At 47.9% G+C, this 19125-nt stretch overlaps 1 protein-coding gene across 4 annotated transcripts in view; it reads left to right on the forward strand.

Annotated features, from left to right (window-relative positions):
- UBE3C (ubiquitin protein ligase E3C) overlaps positions 1 to 19125 on the forward strand; it is a 116056-nt gene that overhangs the window by 34104 nt on the left and 62827 nt on the right. For all 4 annotated transcript variants that reach the window (XM_045166507.1, XM_045166508.1, XM_045166509.1 and 1 more), the window contains exons 6-10: positions 3607 to 3764; positions 6734 to 6887; positions 7303 to 7523; positions 8006 to 8163; positions 11526 to 11713. In XM_045166507.1, coding sequence (XP_045022442.1) covers positions 3607 to 3764; positions 6734 to 6887; positions 7303 to 7523; positions 8006 to 8163; positions 11526 to 11713 — 879 coding nt within the window. The remainder of the gene's footprint in view (positions 1 to 3606; positions 3765 to 6733; positions 6888 to 7302; positions 7524 to 8005; positions 8164 to 11525; positions 11714 to 19125) is intronic.

The following is a 19125-nucleotide window of genomic DNA, read 5'->3' on the forward strand; positions in this document are numbered from 1 at the left end:
CGGGGTCTCAGGTCTCCCCTCGTCCCGTTGGGGCTGATGCAGCCTCTGGTGGGCGTGGCCCCGTGTGCGGTGGGCGTGGCCCCGTGTGCGGTGGGCGTGGCCCCGTGTGCGGTGGGCGTGGCCCCGTGTGCGGTGTTTGCCACCAGGATCCTGGCCTGCAGCCACTTGACCCTGCAGGTCTCCAGACACTGTCCAGTGGCGCCCCGTGAGAGTTGCTGGCATGGGGGCACACTCGATTCAGTTTAAACGTGTATAACCAGACTGCCTTGGAGCAGGGCGTGTGAGAGACGAGCACCTCACACCACAGACGCGTCCTGAGGCGTGTCTGTGCTCAGCGAGGCCAAGTGCGGCTGACGACTTCTCTCTGCGTTGCACGGGCCCAGGCTCTCCTCTCTTAGGGCGCCACCTTCCACCTGGGGGTTTTCACATTTGATGATCTGTGCTTGATGCTGTTGTTGTGTCCACCCACAGCTCATTCAGTGCTGATTTTTCTAATGGTCTTGTTTCTTCAGTGCTGGTTTGTTGGCTTGTTTGTGAAAAGGACCCTGCCTCCTTTCCCTTCAGGCTCATTCCGCCTCGTGTTGGCTTTCAGCGCTTGCTGGAGGGAGCTCTTCTCAGAAGCCCCCCACCCCGTCTTTCAAGCCTCCGTGTCTCCTGGGACCACGGTACTTTGGGCTCACTTAACACCTCCCCTGCAAGCCCGAGCCTGGGACTGTTTTCTCTGGGGAAGCTGGTTCTCTTAGATGAGGAATGAAATTTTAAGAAAGAAAAATGAAAGCAGTGATCTGTTAGCAGCGCCAGTTGTTTTGTGCAGGCAAGTTACCAGAGAAGGAGCCTGTGCCGCCGCCTCTTTCAGTCCCCGTGGGAATTCAGGTGCATTGTCTAAGAGCAAGAAAAGTGTAGACCGAGAACCAGAGGCTGGTCACTGCTGCGAGAGAGGTGGAGCCCTGGGTGGAGCAGGAGAGTCCAGGCACAGCGTGGGGAGTGCAGTCGGAATTGATCGTTGAGTTGGTAATGTTCACTGTTAAGTAAAGTCAGGACTCGCGTGTGAGCATATGTCAGTGACTTCACTTAACTGGTTACTCAAAGAGGGAACCAGTAAGATGTTCCAGCTGATTCAGATGAACCTGCCTCAGGGAATTTGTATTCCCTGTCTGACAGAGCCCTTTGCATTGCCAGGAACAGGAATAATTTGTGTGGCTCTGTGTGGGAAACATTTGCATTGCTGTTAGTTTTCTCTAGGCTCACGTCTGCAGAGTTGGGGTCGAGCCTGTGGAAGGCGGGGGTGGAGGGAACCCAGTGACTGAGCTGAGCCGGCCACCAGTCCCCCTGTCTCCTCCTCCCCCCTCTTTCACAGTCTGGCGATTTTCCCTGCAGTAAGCCCATGGGTCCCTGTGATGAGAGCTGTGATGGAGGATGGGCACCGGGTCTTGTTGGCTTGGCTGTAAGAGGAGTTGAGAAGGGAGAAGCGCTCTGCACAGGCACAGACGCGGGCCCGGATGGGAGAGGCGGTGGTGTCTGGAGAGTGACATGGGGAAGCTGACAGCCTGCTTAGTGAGGATCCCGGGGCAGGGAGACGGGCCTGGGGAGCCCGGCCTGAAATGGGCAGAGGCTGTGCGGCTGGAGGGCCTGGGGTCGGGCCTGGGTGCACCCAGGATGGGTTATTCATTTTCTCAAGAAACAGCCCACGGCAAAGGAGACAGGCTAATGACCAATGAGCACCTGAAAAGGTGTTCACGGAAATCGCGTGTCAGACCACAGTAAAGCACGCTGGTCTGGCTGCTAGAATGGCTACACCTTTAAAGTGTCAGGACCATGTGAGGTGGGGACGGAGCAGCGGGGGCTCTCAGCCCCGCCTCTCACGTTGATGGTTCCTTGTGATGTCCGGCTGCCATGTGACTTGTAGTTCCTCGCCCAGGAGCTTACCCAGAAGTGAGGCAGGTCCACAAGGCTGCTTTGAATGTTCAGACAGCTTTATTTATAACAAGAAAAGACTGGAAATGACTCAGGTCCCCGTCAGCACGTGAACAGGTACCCGAAACCCGGTGTTCCCGTGCTGTGGAGCGCTGCTGGCAGTAGAGGGCCCACGCTGTTGGCGAGTGCCGGCTGAGAGCCTCAGAGAGCCGCTGAGGGAAGACTGCAGACGTTGGCGTGCACGTTCTGTGTGATTCCCACTGTGTAAAACCGTAGAAAGTGCAGACAGTCTAGTGACAGCACAGCTTGGGGGAGAGTGGAGGGAGAACTTACTAGAGGGCCGAGCGGCAGAGCAGAGATGTGTTCAGTGTCTGCTGGTGTGATGTCAGAACTCACAGCTGTTGTTGTTCAGTCCCTCAGTCGTGTCCCAGTCTTTGCAACCCCAAGGACTGCAGCACGCCAGGCTTCCCTGTCCTTCACTGTCTCCCAGAGCTTGCTCACACTCATGTCCATCGAGTCGGTGATGCCATCCAGCCATCTCATCCTCTCTTGTCCCCCTCTCTTCAATCTTTCCCAGCATCAGAGTCATTTCTAATGAATCAGCTCTTCCCATCAGGTGGCCAAAGTATTGGAGCTTCAGCTTCAGCATCAGTCCTTCCAATGAATATTCAAGGTTGATTTAATTTAGGATGGACTGGTTTGATCTCCTGGTATTCCAAGGGACTCTCAGGAGTCTTCTCCAGCACCACAGTTCGAAAGCATCAATTCTTTGGTGCTCAGCCTTCTTTATGGTCTAGTTCTCACATCTGTACGTGACTACTGGAAAAACCGTACTTCTGATTCTATGGAACTTTGTTGGCAAAGTAACATCTCTACTTTTTAATACTCTAGGTTTGTTACAACTTTCCTTCCAAGGAGCAAGTATCTTAATTTTGTGGCCGCAGTCGCTATCTGCGGTGATCTTTGAACCCAAGAAAATAAAATTTGCCTCTGTTTCCACTTTTCTCCTATTTGCCTCAAAGTGATGGGACTGGATGCCATGATCTTAGTTTTTTTTAATGAACTCACTGTATTGCCTGCTTTAGATGAGTACAAATCATCACACGTAAATTATGTCTCCATAAAGTTGGTTTTTTAAAAATGCTTTCTCTGAAAATAAAACTTAGCTTTGTAACAGCTAAGCCTTCTTTTCTGCCTATAATTCTCATAGTGAGATGAGAGTCTTTAGTTAAAATGCTGGGTGACTTAGGCCCAGAAGTAGATTAAGCTGTCTTCTTGGGGGATGTTTCGGGCATGGGAAATCTTGAAGGAGGCATGTTTGAAGGAGCTGGTGGGCACTTTTAAGGACCCCCCCTAGCTGAGTTGGGTTAGATGGAGCACGGGTGGGTTAGGGGCGCTCCGCGGTGAGACCCTCCCCACACTGAATTTCCTTGCCTGCTTCTCCCTCCCTCCTCGACTGTGCATGTTCCTCTCTCAACCCGGAGCTAGCATCCTGTGTGGCTCGTAATGAGGACTCAAAGTGCAAGTGACACGGTGCTTGGCTGTTTCCTGAGGCCCGTCTGTTTTCGGGGAAGTTGTAGGACTAGAGCAGAGGGGCCCGAGCACTTCCCATGCCCGACTGAGGAGAGTGTGAGGACCTCTTGGTGGCCCTTGCCGTCTACTGCCTCTGGGACACCTTTTCCACTTTTACAGGTTGCTGCGGAGCTGTAACGATGACAGTCTGAATGTCGCGCTTCCCATGAGGATGCTGGAGGTGTTCTCCTCTGAGGACACTTACTTGCCTGTTTTACAAGATGCTAGCTACGTGGTGTCCGTCATTGAACAAATTTTGCACTACATGATTCAGAATGGTGAGTTGGTGGTGTCAGAACTGAGGGTGGCGCTGTTGTGAGCAGTTGGCAGTGGCCAGGGCACTTTTCAGGGCAGGGACCGCGAGTCTGCGGCTGGGATGGGACCTTTGTGGGTCACAGATTCTAGCATTTCTCCTCTTCTCTACCCCCTCAGAATTTGGAAATGCATCTAATCTCTAACCTTCCCTGTTGCTTGAGAGTGAAGGAAACTAGTCATCCGAGGCGCAGATACCGGGGCCCGCCGTGCTGGGCCGCGCTGGGCTGGGCTGCCATGGCTAAACTTGGCGGCCCGGGTGCTGGGCACAGGCAGCCTCCAGCACAGCGACATGCTGACCCACCTGGAGAGAGCCTGTCCCGGGAATCAAGTGGTTCAGTAGAGAAGAGGAAGATGCTCAGTTTGTTTGACGTTTCATATTAAGTCGGTGACGCCCGTCTTCAAGCGTCTGCGCTGTCGGGTGTAATAAACTCGATCTGAAAGTCCTCTGAGGACACCTTAGTGACGCTGGCAGAAAGACGAGGACGTGCACATGGCTCTTAGGACTCCCTGACAGCTGAGTACCGCAAAATAGACCTTTTCAAGAGTTTACTCCAGGGAGTCCGTGGTGGCCTTGTGGTTAGGACTGCACTTTCAGTGCCAGGGGCCCTGCTTCAGCCCCTCGCTGGGGAACTGAGATCCCACGGGCCACGCCATGTGGTCAGCAACAGCAGCAAAACTCTGACTTGTTATCACAGGTGGGGTATCGGCGCTGCAGGGCTCCTGGACTCCAGGAGCGTTAACGTTAAAATGGGTGTGTTACTGGTCGTAAAAGGAGCTATCAAAAGACATTCCAGGAAGCAACAGTTACTGATAAAAACATAATTTTGCTTTTGTTTTCTTGATGGATTACTCTAGGTTAAATCTAGCTAATTTAATCCTCAAGATTAAAATTGTATAAACTAAATTCTTATACATCCAGCCTTACTGATTGACTAGTTAAAAACAAAAAGAAACCCTACTTAGTTTGTTGAAAAATTTGGGAAATTACTGAGTTAATTAAAAGTAAATTGAAAATTACAGAATTTGATCTTTAAAGAAGAAATTTTAAAGTCCACTGTATTGATCTATTATTGTATATATTGACATTAAGGCTAAGCATTTCATAGAAAGTTTTTACTTTTGCTTTCTAAAAGTGTGAAGACGATAACTAAGGAATAGACATCATTTCTGAGTGTGTCTTGAACTAGGCAGCACTGTGAAATCGTACACACAGTGCTGCTTCCAGCGCCTTCTGTGGCATGGCCGTATTTCATCTTTTTTGAGAAGTCACTTCCTGACATCACTAGTCTCCAACATTTTAACATCTTGTTTATTCATAAGTTTGTGTTACTGTATACCAGGTTGCCTTAGCCTGAAGCTCTTAAGAGCTGCGACCAAGCTGTTGCTTATACGCTGTTCCTGTGCCAGTCTGTTCAGTATACACAGATGTGACGTTGATAGAATAATGTGACACTTCAAAATTCTTCTTGATATGTTTAAAAATTTCTTGATGTATTTGTTTTTTCAGATTTAAAAAAAAAATTTTTAAGTATCTTTTTACTATTGTGGGCTTTCTTTGCTGAGCGGCTTTCTCTGGCCACAGCGAGGGGGGCTGCTCTCCAGTTACTTGGGTCCTTGGGCCTCTCATTGCAGGGGCTTCTTTGGTTACGGCTCCCGGGTTCTAGAGCACAGGCTTGGTAGTTGTGGCTCACGGGCTCGGTTGCTCCCTGGCATGTGGGGTCTGTGGGCCAGGGATCAAACCTGTGTCTCCTGCATTGGCAGGTGGGTCCTTAACCACTAGACCACCAGAGAGGGCCCTGTATTTTCAGTTTTATAGCAGAAGAGCTTTCCCTGTCTTGTCGAGTGTTGCTGGTTAAGCAGTGTCTGTGAGGTTAGGGTTGGGGTGGTCACGGAGCAGGTCTAGTGGTCCCCTGCAGGGAAGCCCTGTTCAGCGGCCGAACCTCGGGTGCAGAGTGGGGAGCCCCCAACAAGTGGGGAGTGTGTCCGTGTGTGCTTAGAATGGCGAGGTGCTCACAGACTACAGCTGGAGATGCACGTCCTGCCTCAGGAGAGGGCGCAGCCCCGCAGGGCTGGTGGCCTGGGATGTTAGAGGTGGCAGAGGAGCCCTCCCACGGCTTAGGCGGGCCATGCCCGTGTGTCTGCTTCACGCAGGTCGCCTGTAAAACACGTGAGCCCCTTGTTGTCCACACTGTGGTCTCCAGAGGGAGCCGTTCTTTAAAGGGAACTTGAGTTCCGGGAGGAATGGCTGGGAGATGAGCAGGTGGGACCCGGGCATCTTGTCCCGTCAGAAGGCAAACAAGCGAGCCCGCTGGCCAGAGTCCAGGCGCGGAGTGACAGCCAGGAGCGCAGAGCTGTGGACGGAGTCTGGTCAGGGCCTGCAGTCCTGGGTCAGCGTGATGGTCTCTACAGCCACACAGCGGTGTGGTTACTTGGAGGATGCCTAGGAGACAGCTTTTGAAAATCCCACTGTGAGCTTTTTACTTGGCTCCTGATTCAGGCAAACTAGTTAAAAAAAAGTTTAAAGACAGTTGGAGACCTGATGACTCATAGGTATTTGTGGTATTAAGAAGTTGTTATTAATTTATTTTAAGAAAATAGAGTCCTTTGATGATGTGCGGAAATAATTGTGTCTTGGTTGGTCCCAGATGAGAGGTGGTGTAGGTGATTGGATGTAGTTGATCATGGTTGGTGCTGAGCAGTGGGTTCCTCGACTTTACACATCACTTCAAGCTACTTGGGAACCAAAAGATTTGCTTGATAAAAACTTGCAGGAAAAACTAACTTTAATTTGGACCTATGGAGATTTATAAAGAGCAGTTAAAAATTGCCAAGTTTTTTTTCCCCTTGTTGTAAAAAAAAAAGAGAGGGGTATTGATATTTTAATACAAATTGATACAACTTATAAATATGTTTTTCTTTTCTTTTCTTTTAGGGTATTATAGATCTCTCTATTTGTTAATTAACAGCAAGCTTCCCTCAAGTATTGAATATTCTGATTTATCTCGAGTTCCTATAGCAAAAATTTTGCTAGAGAATGTTTTAAAACCATTGCACTTTACGTACAACTCCTGTCCAGAAGGTGCAAGGTGAGAATGAAATCAGTTTATTGATTTTGTAATTTCAGAAGATCTGTATCTAACAATAACTTTGGCACAGGATGCTGTCTGAAATATAGACTTGAAAGTCAATTTTGCTTTATTAGTGTGACTCAGTTTAAAGAAAAATGTACTTTTTTATCTGGCCTGCACCCAACATAAATTTATAATTCTGGTGACCTGGTTATTTTCTTGCTTTCTAGTAGCTATCAGAAGATAGAAAAACATAGCAAAGTTTGTTTTTTTTTAATAGGAATGTTAGAGCATTAAGTTTAGGGTGCTCTAGTTAATCTGAAAAACTTAACATGTCTGATGAAAAGGTTATTTTGTGAACAGTGATTTTAATCAATGATTTTGTGAACAGCGTGTTTTGATTTTATTACGAGCTTCCATTTTTCTTCATCAGGCAACAGGTTTTTACAGCCTTCACGAAGGAGGTCCTGGCGGCCCCCTTCACGGAGCAGATCTTCCACTTCGTCATCCCTGCCCTGGCGGACGCGCGGACCGTCTTCCCGTACGAGCCCTTCCTGACTGCGCTGCTGTCCCTCGAGGGCAGATGGCCCGCCACCAGCGGGGGCGCGCCGTGGCTCTTCTACTTTGTTTTAACTATTGGTGACAATTACTTGGGTATGAAACGTAGGGTGTCCCTCTGAGCTCACGTAGAGGCAGCATGCGTAGATGGGAGCGGGCCGGTGGGGTGCCGGCTGGGTGTCCCCTTGTCAGCACGGCCTCTGGGGGAGGAGCTCCTCAGAAGAGCGCGTTTGCTTAAGGCCGTGGCCTGGCCGGTGTCCCCGGGCATAGTGTCATAAGGCAGGATAAGAAGTCTGATTTAACAGGGCCACACAGATTAAAAAGAATTTTAGAGTTGAATGGGCCAATTTCTGTGAGTGTGGGGCTGTTTTTCCCCATTTATGCTAAGCTGCTGGGTTGCCTGTCGTAGCGTTTTGGTACCTTACGCTAATATATTTGAGTGCACACATCTGCACATGAAATATTAGAAATGCAGTGTGTGTCCTGGTCAGAAATGCCTCTCAGAGTCAGGAGAAGTGGTCACCCGCGTCCTCCAGTTTCTCACCCCTCCTAACTAACGGTGTGGCTGTCTCACCAAGGCGCGCTCTCCGAGGACGGGCTGCTGGCGCACCTGCGAGTCCTCCAGGCCCTCCTGTCCCAGCTGCCCGTCTCGCCCGCCCGCCCAAGCGGCCAGGATGCAGCCAGCGACTCGGATGAAGAGGAGGGGGAGGAGGCCGACAGGCCGGCCAGCACTCCGGTGAGCCCCCAGCTGTGCGAGCGCCCTCGCCTGCGCCGCCTTGCAGTCTCCATGCCTCTTCCTTACACCCATGCCCAGATGTGTGGGCACACTTAGATGTGCGTTTGCCTTTTTAGTGTGAAATAGGATCACAGTCTATCAGTTTAGTTTTTTGCTCAGTCGTGTCCAACTCTTTGTGACCCCATGGACTGCAGCAGGCCAGGATTCCCTGTCCTTCACCATCTCCCGGAGTTTGCTCAGATTCATGTCCATTGAGTCAGTGGTGACATCTAACCACTTCATCCTCTGTCACCCCCTTCCCCCTTTGCCTTCAATCTTTGCCAGAATCAAAGTCTTTTCCAACATAGAGACATGCAGTTTTTATGTTTGGTGTTTCACTGCAAAGTAGGGCTTCTCTGTGTATCACTTTAGTTATTACTCAGGACACGACTCTTTGAGTGAAGCTATTGGGTTAGAAGGTTAAGCTCCTGTTTGCAGGAGGAGCACTCACTGTGTGTCAGGCACTATTCTCCTCTTTTATTTTTAAGAATTTTTAAAAATAACAGCTTGATTGACATACATTTTACCATAAAATGTACACTTTTATTTTTTTTTTAATAAATTCTTATCTATCTGTTTGGGGATTTTTTTGTTTTTTTTTTTTGTTTTCTTTGGCCTCACGGCATGTGGATCTTGTGAGATCTTAGTTCCCTGCCCAGGAATTGAATCTGTGCCCTCTGCAGTGGAAGTACAAAGTCCTAACCACTGGACCACCAGGAAAGTCCCAGAATGAGCCCATTTAAAGTGATACACTATTCAGGGACTTCTCAGTGTATGAACACAGCTAGGCATCTGCTGCCACTGAGTCTAGAACGTCTTCATCAGTCCACAGAGAAACCCCAGCCAGGCCCTTTCCTCCTCCTCCTCCCCAGCCCCTAAAAGAAAAGCAAGGTCGTTTCCTCTTAACTATCTCTTGAACACTGCAGAACATCTTTTGTCTATTTTCACAGATTTTATAGATGATAAACATTATGACTTACTTTAAAATTCATTTTATGTACATTGTCACATTTTATCTCCAGGTTCCCATTCTCCCTCTTCTTACCTAGCAGTGTTTCCAGTGTGTTTTCAAGGAATAAAAAGCTTTATGTCACACACACGCTGTTTGTCTTACCTAAGTGGTATAGTCTGCCACTGATGTCTTTTTCTCTTAATTACACAATTGCAGTGCCTTGAGGTGTGGCTGTACTAGATTTAAGGTTTTTGTTTTTTGGTTTGTTTTTTGTGTTTAGAATATGTCTCTTTGGTTGGTGCCAAGTCTAGTCCCAGGAAAATACACTTGAGAATATGCTGGGGGGAAGGGGATGGGGGGGTGGAGTGGAAGGGCTCAGAGGCTCCCTTAGCAGAGAGGAAGCCAGCCCAGCAGGAGGAGGATGGGGGACAGCCAGTGTGGCCAGGGCAGGGCTCGTTACAAAGGGCAAAACAGAGGGTTTTGGTGGGTGCTGGAACTCTTGCTACATCTTGTCACAAGTCAGATGCAAAAATGTGTGAATCGTATGGTGAAAAAAAAGTAAGATCTGATAAATGAAAAGTAGATAAAATTTCTGTTTTCAGAAGACAGTTTGTTCATACCTTCTGGAGACTCTGTGACATTTAAATACTATCTGTGTATGCATACCTCATTTTATTATACTTCTCAGCTACTGTTTTTTATACGTTAAAGGTTTTTGGCAGTTCTGTGTTGTCAGATGATGGTGAGCATTTTTAGCAATACAACATTTTTAAATTAAGATAGGTGCATTGTTTTAGTAGACATTGCCATCACATTATGCACTTAACGGACTACAGTAGAGAATAAACGCAGTTTTCGCAGGCACTGGTAGACTAGGAAGCCCGTGCGGCTCGCTCTCTGGATGTTGGCTCTGTTGCGGTGATCTGGAGCCATGCCTGTGCCGCCTCCGCCGTGTGCCACTGCTCAGTGTAGTTGGTACCTGAGTGGTGAGAGAGGAGAGTGAGAAAGCTGGCTCAAAACCTAACATTCAGAAAACGAACATCATGGCACCCGGTCCCATCACTTCATAGCAAATAGATGGGGAAAAAGTGGAAACAGTGACAGATTTTATTTTCTTGGGCTCTGACATCACTGCAGACAGTGACTGCAGCCACGAAATTAAGACGCTTGCTTCTTGGAAGAAAAGCTATGACAAACAAAGACAGCATGTTGAAGAGCAGAGACACCAGTTTGTTGACAAGGGTCTGCTGGTCAAAGCTACTGGTTTTTCAAGTAGTCATATACAGACGTGAGAGTTAGACCATAAAGAAGGCTGAGTGCTAAAGAATTGATGCTTTTGAACTGTGCTGCTGGAGAAGACTCTTGAGAGTCCCTTGGACTGCAAGAAGTTCAAATCAGTCCATCTTAAAGGAAATCAGTCCTGAATATTCATTGGAAGGACTGATGCTGAAGCTGAAGCTCCAATACTTTGAAAGAGCCGACTCATTGGAAAAGACCCTGATGCTGGGAAAGATTGAGGGCAAAAGGAGAAGGGGACGACAGAGGATTAGATGGCTGGATGCCATCACCGACTGAATGGACATGAGTTTGAGCAAACTCTGGGAGATAATGAGGACAGGGAAGCCTGGCGTGCTGCAGTCCATGGGGTCGCAAAGAGTCAGACATGCCTGAGTGACTGAACAGCAACAACAAAGTGAAGATACATATGTTTGAGACGCATCTCTCATACAGTGTTTATTTAGCAGGTTGTTACAGATTACAGAAGTTACATTCATCCAGGTTTCCAAACAGTACGGTCCGCAATACCCAAGACTGCATATATAGTCATATTTTATTTACTCATGTGTATATATGTGTATACACACATGAGGAAAGTACATGTTTCATTAATACACCAGATAGGTAAACTTCATTGAGTATTAGCTCAGATTTTAGTCAGTGTATCAGATATTTTAGAGAAGTTAAGATACAAAATGACAGGTTTGTGTATTTCTTTTGGTTTTTTTTTCTTAAGTTTTTAAATAATTGCTTAAACTGTGATATCTCAAGTCATTTAAAGTGGAAATTTTGCCAGATGATAATCCGTTTTCACACAGGTGTGCTTCGTCTAGAGCGGTCTGAACACTGTGAAGTGAGCCCTGCTCTCAGTGTGAGGACTAGAGCTCTGTGAGACCCCCAGCAGCTGCGTGCCCGCGGGCCTGCTCCGCAGGCGCCTGCAGGGGACGTGGGGGCCCTTCGAGGCACGACTTAGCAGAGACGCTGAGGTTGTTCTTCGTGATGCGGATAACCTTTACATAATGCCTCTCTCACATGTGAGTCGAGCTGAGCTCTGACAGGACGTGGCTGACCGACCGGTCTCTCTGCCTTTCAGGAGGATGGGCGGCTGTCTGTGCTGTACATCGCCGAGGAGTGTCTGAAGAAGCTGGACACGAAGCAGCAGACCAACACGCTGCTGAGCCTGGTGTGGAGGGACTCGGCCAGCGAGGAGGCCTTCACGCTGATGGCGGCCATCTGCCACACGCTCATGGTGCAGCACCGCGTCTTGGTGCCACGGGCCAGGCGAGTGCTGCGCCCCCTGCCGCGCGGGTGCCCTGGGCTTGCTGCCCTGGTGGGGGGCTCGGGCCTGCCTGGGGCTGTGTGAGGGAGCCAGCAGGGGCTTTTCTCTGAGGGCTGTGTCATGGCTCGTTCTGTCAGATTGCCGTGACGGTTTTTTGGTACCTGAGGAATCCTTTTGTTTTTCAAAGCAGTGAAGTGAACGTTTGAAGGACAAAACATGGAAGTTTAACTGTGGCCGGTGGGTGTGACGGTAACTTTGAGCTCCCGTTTTCCCTGTGCTTTGAGTGATAGCCGAGCAGGTTCCCAGACTTCAGCAGACACGTGCTCAGGGCAGGACATGAGAGCGGACGTGGCGGGTCCACCGGGGCTGAGGTCCTCCTGCTGCGGGCGTGTGGGGGCGTGCGTCCCCGGTGGCCTGGCAGAGCCCCCTCTTGTGAAGAGCTGTTTCTTTGGCTAGGAAAGCATGCTTTGACACAAACTGTGTGCAGGGAGCGCTCGGCCGCAGCTGCCTTGTAAACAGTCGTGCAGCTAGCTAATTAGGTGCTATCTTGGCTTGCTGGTGTTTATTACTGTCTGAGGAAGTGAGGCGTCGTGAGGCAGTGAGTCCTGGGTGAGTTGATTAGCTCACTGTGGGCTAATTGCATCAGAGCAGGATGTGAGATCCGAGGACCTGCAGCCCAAGCAGGCTGCTGGTTTTATTGGAGCTCAAAGTCCATTGCTCTGGGCAGTAATGACAGGACTTGATGTACCACTGCCCTGGCCTGAGGTTTACTACAGAACTGCTTCCAAAAGGTGTTTAATGAGAGAGGAGCTTTATACGTAGCCTGGGTTTTATGAGTACAGCACCTGTTTCCTCTAAGAAAGTACTCTAGGAATTTTATTTATTGTTTAAATATATTAGGTTCTGAGTATTTAGAGTGTTTTTCATAGCTCGTAAAAGAGCAAATAGGCTTATTTTCGCTGTTGTAGATGTTAACTGCTTTCAGCTTTTAAGAAGGTATTTAAAAGATGATTAGTAAAGTCTAGGCTGATAACTCGGTCTCAGCTCCTCCCAGGCTCATAGTAGTCCCTCTTATTTTCAGGGCTGGGATTTGTGGCTTTAGCTTCTGTTTAACGTTGATCGTCAGGAACTCTGAAGGAATTTGGAGGCCCTTTCTACATTGATATGGAAAGGTTTCTAAGATACATGTTTAAGTGAAAAAAAGAAGTTTCAGAACAATGAGTAATAATGTTTTGTGTGTTAAAGGTGGGAAAGGTAGAATGTGTATTTGCATAAAGAAACCTGGGAGCATTCACAAGGATTCATGGGCACGATTCATCACATCTGGTTTTGGGGGGGTCGGGAGGGGGGGCAGGTCGAGGGAGGCGGAGAGAGTGGACTTGGAACTGTATACTTTTTAACAGGGTTTTGGGTTTTGAATTATGTGAATTATTTTAATTTTTAAAGATTAAGTAGTTAATGAACCTCCATCTCCTTTTATGAAAGTCTGTAGATCTTACCATTGAACTTGGAAATCTGAATACATTTCTGAATTTAAAAATTGTTCTTCTTTCGGAAAACATATTCACTAACTTTGAATGTGAGCAGGCATTCACTGGTTTTGCTGGGGGCCGGAGAAGGCCGGCTATCTCCCAGTGTCTCGAGAACTGAGCCTTGCACATGGATACTTCGCAGCCACTGAGGACAGCGGCTCGCAGGCGCTCAGCTTTGCCCCTGGCCGACTCTCCTCTGGCTTCGCGGGCAGGAGTCTGGTGTTTTACTGGTGGATTCATGCTGCTGGGGGGCGTCCACGGTGCAGGAGGGCCCGCTCGCTGCCACCCGTCTCCCTGGCTCCCTGCGTGGTGGCGGGACCCTGAGCCTGGTCTCCCCCTCCGCCATGTCCCTGTCCTGGGAGCCGGTTTGCATGTTGCCTGACAGATGCAGGGCTCGCCTGAGTCCCCTTTCCTCCTGGGCTCCTCCTCCTCACTGCCCTCTGCAGGTTCTTCGTGGTCTGTTTCAGTGTTTCTTAACCTTTGCTCTCTCTTCGTGTTCAGTTTCTTTTTTCCTTTCTGCTTGGTAGATTCTCTGGGGTCTTGTCCATGCGGACGGCTTTCCCGAGCCCCAGATTCGACTTCAGCCCTCTTGCGGGGCTGTCCTCTCCTTTCACAGTGCCTGCAGTGGAGCTCAGCATCTTCCCCAAAACCTGGGGGTCATGCTGGGGCTGCAGTGTCCCGAGGGCAGCCGCTAGTGACGCGTGGCCCCTCCGCTTCCCCGGGCACACCAGCCGCATCGCAGGCACTCACTGGTTGTGTGGCACGGGCAGCCCCACGTGGACCGGCTCCTCAGCACAGACGGTTGTGCGGGGCAGTGCTGCCGGGCATCTAGGCTGAGATTCGCGCCTGTCTCAGTGATTCCCTGTGTGCGTTCAGTCCCCATGGTGTGTGAGTGCTGGGAACTTCATGTCACGTGTTGCCAGACTCAATTGTCAAAGTACGACCCTCACTATTTCGTTGTCTTGCTTAAACATCTCCCAGTGAATCCTTTTGTTCGGGAAGTCTTCCCCTTCCTTTGCTGACTGTGGTGGGGTGTCCTCTCCTAAGCCAGCGTTGCTTGCCTCTCCTCTGTTTCTCGCTGTGGAAGGCTGTCCCTGCCTCAGCCCGGCTTCCTTTCACGTCGCGCTCCTCTGTGCCTCCAGGTGTTTCACACCTCTCCCCTCCACCTGCGCTAGTGTCTGTCCAAAGACAGCTGCCGCCTCCCTGCCTCCTCCTGGGTGCTGTGTCCGTCAGAGCCCTGCAGAGGCTGTCACCTTTCAGAAACCCCCCTGGTTTATTATATCCTGAGATTTCACCTGTGACTACAGCTCCCAGGGAAACTTTCATTTTACTGTAGGGTCTCCCTTTTAGAGAGCTGATTTTAAGGAGTTTGGATTTATACTTAAGGTGGGCAGAAAAGCATATTCTTGGGGGCTCTTTTGTTTCATTAACATGTAAAGACTTTGAAATGGCATTTTAAAGATAATGTTTTAAGGATCATGGCCTCCCTGGTAACTCAGATGGTAAAGAATCTGCCTGCAGTTTGGGAGACCTGGGTTTGATCTCTGGGTCGGGAAGATCCCCTGGAGAAGGAAATGGGGAGAATCCCACGGATGGATGGATGGGCTATATAGTCCATGGGGTCGCAGAGAGTCAGACACGACTGAGCGACTAACACTTTAAGGATCAGAAAGGTTGATGTGACCATTTTCCTCTAGTTTTCTTGTTCATATATCAAATCAGAAGCCATTATAATTAGTTTTATTATATCCTGTGCTCAATTTTTTTTACCAGAAACTAGAACGAGCCAGCCCGATTGTGTCTCACGTCGCTCATCACTGGTTTGGGCAGTCGTGTGCACTGTTTCCTTGTCTGCTCTCTAAATACCACTGATGTGGTCGTGGACACTCCTTAGCTCTTGATTATAGTTTTAATAATTTGAGATAGATTGATTATGCAAATGACTTCAGAGGAGAAGACTACAAATTCGTGTTTCGTGTACGTTCCAGAAGTAGTCGACACTGTTCATGTTTTTGTAAACAAATTTTTAGAGAATTTTAGAACCAATACCGAGAATGTACCTACAGAGAGAAACAATTTTTGCCGGGAAGGAGGGGGCTGTGATTTCATGTTTACTTTTATTATCAATGATTTTTTCAATATAAGTGATAGATTTAAGGAGCTGTTTGATTATTATAACTTGTATTGTTACAAAGATCACATAAAATTTGTGAGTTTTTTAACATTTCAGTACACAATGATTTTATTGTCTATCTTGAACTCTTATTTATAAATGGATTGGCAGCAGTTATTGTTGGAGATATCAAACTAATAAACTAGGCCTGCTTCAGTCAAATTTAGGAATATAATTTATAGTGAGTTTTGAACATCTTATAATTTTCTAAACATTTTTGACTGACACTTCACAGGAAATACAAGTAAACTTGGAAAAGCATACACAAAGCCTATTTAAAAGTTGTGTTATTTTTTTTTTTTTTTAAGTTTTCTTGTAAGAAAAGCAAGGGAAGGGGTTATCCGAGAAGTCACGTAAGGTCACAGCAGTGCCTCTGCTGTCTTACTGTAAACTGTAGTACGAGTGAAGGCGCCCTTCTTGAGTCTGCTCCTCTTGAACGGAACTGGAGAGGAACCTCGTCGTCAGGGGAGGGAGCAGTCTGTCTAAACGGTTGTGGTTTTGGTGCTGGGACGTTGACAGAGCACAGCAGTATGTCGAAGCTGATCTTCTGTCCTTAGTCCCCGGTTTGTCTGTGAAGGAATGATGTTTTAGCAGGTTGCCTCAAACTGAAATTCATTTTAAAACTTTTATTATCATTAAGGAAATTGGAGTTAATTTTTTATCTTGCACTATCTCACAGATGAAATTTATATATTTTTTTTGTATTGACTTTGCAAAAAGAGTGATCCTTTGGGCAGGAAAACACAAAGATCACATTTGCGCCTGTGGCTGCAGGAGTGGACTGGTCCTTGGGTGGCTGACCTGTCGTATTTCTCTTACCTGTGACCCTTTACACACAGAGGAGGTCTCTGAGAACACCTTGCTGTCGTGACCTTCACTGCCTGTGTGTGAGCAGGAGTCTCCCACTGTGTTCTCTTTAATAACTTAAATCGTCCTTGCAGACAGACCGCTCTGAATTTATGACCTGGGTTGGAAATGTTGCCCTTTACTAATTAACACATAGTGTTGTCTCAGCTGAATAAAGCTTCATGGGTAGTTTTAACTATATCCCAGTGTATGTAAAGCATATGTCACTTCCTTGCCTTTTAGCGGTCAAGCCCAAATAACATTAACGTGTAGAAAATGGTTTAATAATTTGTGTTTTTATTGCCTGTTGAGTGATTAATTTAGACACTGTTTCAGAATGTTGACTTGAAATATAACTTTTGAAATGCGTATGTATATTCATGTGGAAAGATGTTAGTTACAACCTTGGATGAAAGGCTGTGTTAGAGGAGGATGTGTTGGGAGAACCCACTTTTGTTTACTTCTGTCCGGTGTGTCTGGGTGATTTGCTCCAAGATACTAACATTACTTCTGGGAAGATGGGTGAAATGCTGCGGAAGACCTTGTCTCTCGTGCTGCTGCTGTTAAGAAAAAAGAATAGAGGACGTGCCTCCTTAGAGCAGTCGTTCCTCGGATCTCTGAGGAGCTAAGTGTCAGGATTTATACTAACACCAAGTTAAGACATCACATCAGTGACGCTATACTAGATGGTACATTCTTTCACAGAGGCCTCGGTTTCTTGATTAAGGACAAATAAGGCAAGCAGAACCTTCTTGAATTCTTTTCTGTTGAAAGGTCATGGTTTTCATAGCTTTGTTTTTATCGTCTTCCATGGTTTGTTTAATTGATCTCTTGTCTTCTTACCGTTTTTTCATTATTCCAGTCATTCTTATTTTTTAATTTCTCAACCGAACGAATCAGTGTGGTGCCGATACCATGCGTAAGTGTGTGCTCAGGGCAGGTGTGACTCACTCCTGCAGACTCTTCCTGTTTTTAAGCTGGAAGAGACCTTAGCCTCGGTGCGGGAGGGTCCCCTCGTTCTCTGATGCAGACGCTGCTCGGGGCCGCGTGGCACCTGAAGAGTGGCGGGCCGAGTGGTCGCCTAGAGTCTGCCAGCCCAGGACTCACAGCTCTGGCCCGTTTCGCAGAGTCCTTGGTGCTTTCCGGAGTTTTAAATGGTTCTCTATGTTTAGACACACTCACTTTCAGCAGCGCTGGGTCTCCGCTGCTGCGAGAGGGCGTCCTCTGTCTTGTGGGTCTTCGCTGTGGCGCCAGGCTTCTCACTGGTGGCTTCTCTCGTCGTGGAGCACAGGCTCTAGGCCCACAGGCTCAGGGCTTGTGGCCCTCGGGCTTTGTTACGGGATCTTCCTGGACCAGGGATCGAACCCGCGTCCCCTGCGTTGGTGGGTGGATTCTTACCCACTGGACCACCAGGGAAGCTCAGTGATGTGCTTTTAATGTCATTTGGACATCTCAAAATGCATCACGCTAAGACACGATTGGACTTTTTAAAACCAGGACTCTGTAACCCCTGTTGTATACTTAGAAACTGCTGGTGCTGAGGAATATATCTGATGTTTTTGATTGAATGTAGGAAAATAACCAACTTGGGACTTGAAGAGTGATTTATTTATCTAAACGCCATTCGTTTCTCTTCCACTACGGGCATTTAAATTAATACACTTTTGGCAAAGTTTGGTCTGTTAAAATACTCAGAACAATATTTACAGCAACTGGTTACTGACTCTAGAGAATTCTGGATGCACGTTACATGCTGCTTTAACTTAGATCATCCCATTACTGTTAATGGCTGACCTGAGGAGACCCCAAGCTGGTGGCCTCACTGTTGAGGAGATGGGGCAACCTCTGCTGGCTCCTCAGGAGCCTTTGGGGTGCTGCTTGCTCCGTCAGAAGCTCGCTTGACAACTTGGGTCCAACACCATCCCAGAGGTCTTTTCCACCCTGAAAATACAGTGATTCCGTGCTAAATTCAGCATCACACAAAAAGTGTGTAAGACTAGATGGTATGTAGGTCTTCAAAATGCAGCATTCTGTTTTCATCCTTAAGTTTTGGTGCCAGGCTCATTGCTCGTGCACTCTCTGACTCCACCAGGAAGGCCCTATCCTCGTTAGTTGTGCTCACTGAGCCAGCTTAGTCTTTGCTCTTCGACTTCATGGTTCTTCTGAGATGATTCTAAAGGCAGATCACATCCCTTTCTTAAAACCACGTTTCCCTACTGTCCTAAACCTTTTATTAGTGTGATCAGTCTCTTAAGTTTGAAATTTAATTTGTGAGTCCTGCCCGTCTAAAAATGTGACTAGAAATTAAGTCCTATTACAAAAATGCAGTATAGTAAGTAAAACTAATTTAAAATTAAACTTAGGTATCCACAAAGCTCCTTAGTCTTCTGATTTTATACAGGAGGGGTTTTTTAAGCCTTTAAAATATATTTTTAGATTTAAATTAATTTTGACGTGTTAGCATTAAAAAACAATTTACGTGTGTGTGTGTGTGTGTGTGTGTGTGTGTGAAAGGCAGGCATTACAGTCAGTTGGTGGCTGTCCCTGTGTATGAGTGGTGGCCCCAGCACTGGAACACGTTGCTGTGCTGTGCTGTGTCCTGAGGGCGGCGCAGTGGGTGCGCGTGTGACGCGCACGCCCAGCTCTCTTTGGGGTCGGTCTCACAGGCGCAGCTCGGGGCCAGCTTAGCGCCATAGCAGTGAGAACAGGCCCCCAGCATTCGCGGTGCCCGGGGTGTCCTCAGCTGTGGGGAGCAGCCACCGTGGGAGGCGTCAGGACAGATATCTTCTCAGTTGTACGTTATCTTCCGTCTGTCACTTTCCTCTTTATGAAGAAATATATTGGATGACGATTTGCTAACTCG

This window comes from Bubalus bubalis, chromosome 8, assembly GCF_019923935.1.
Source record: "Bubalus bubalis isolate 160015118507 breed Murrah chromosome 8, NDDB_SH_1, whole genome shotgun sequence".
Classification (NCBI taxonomy): Eukaryota; Metazoa; Chordata; class Mammalia; order Artiodactyla; family Bovidae; genus Bubalus; species Bubalus bubalis.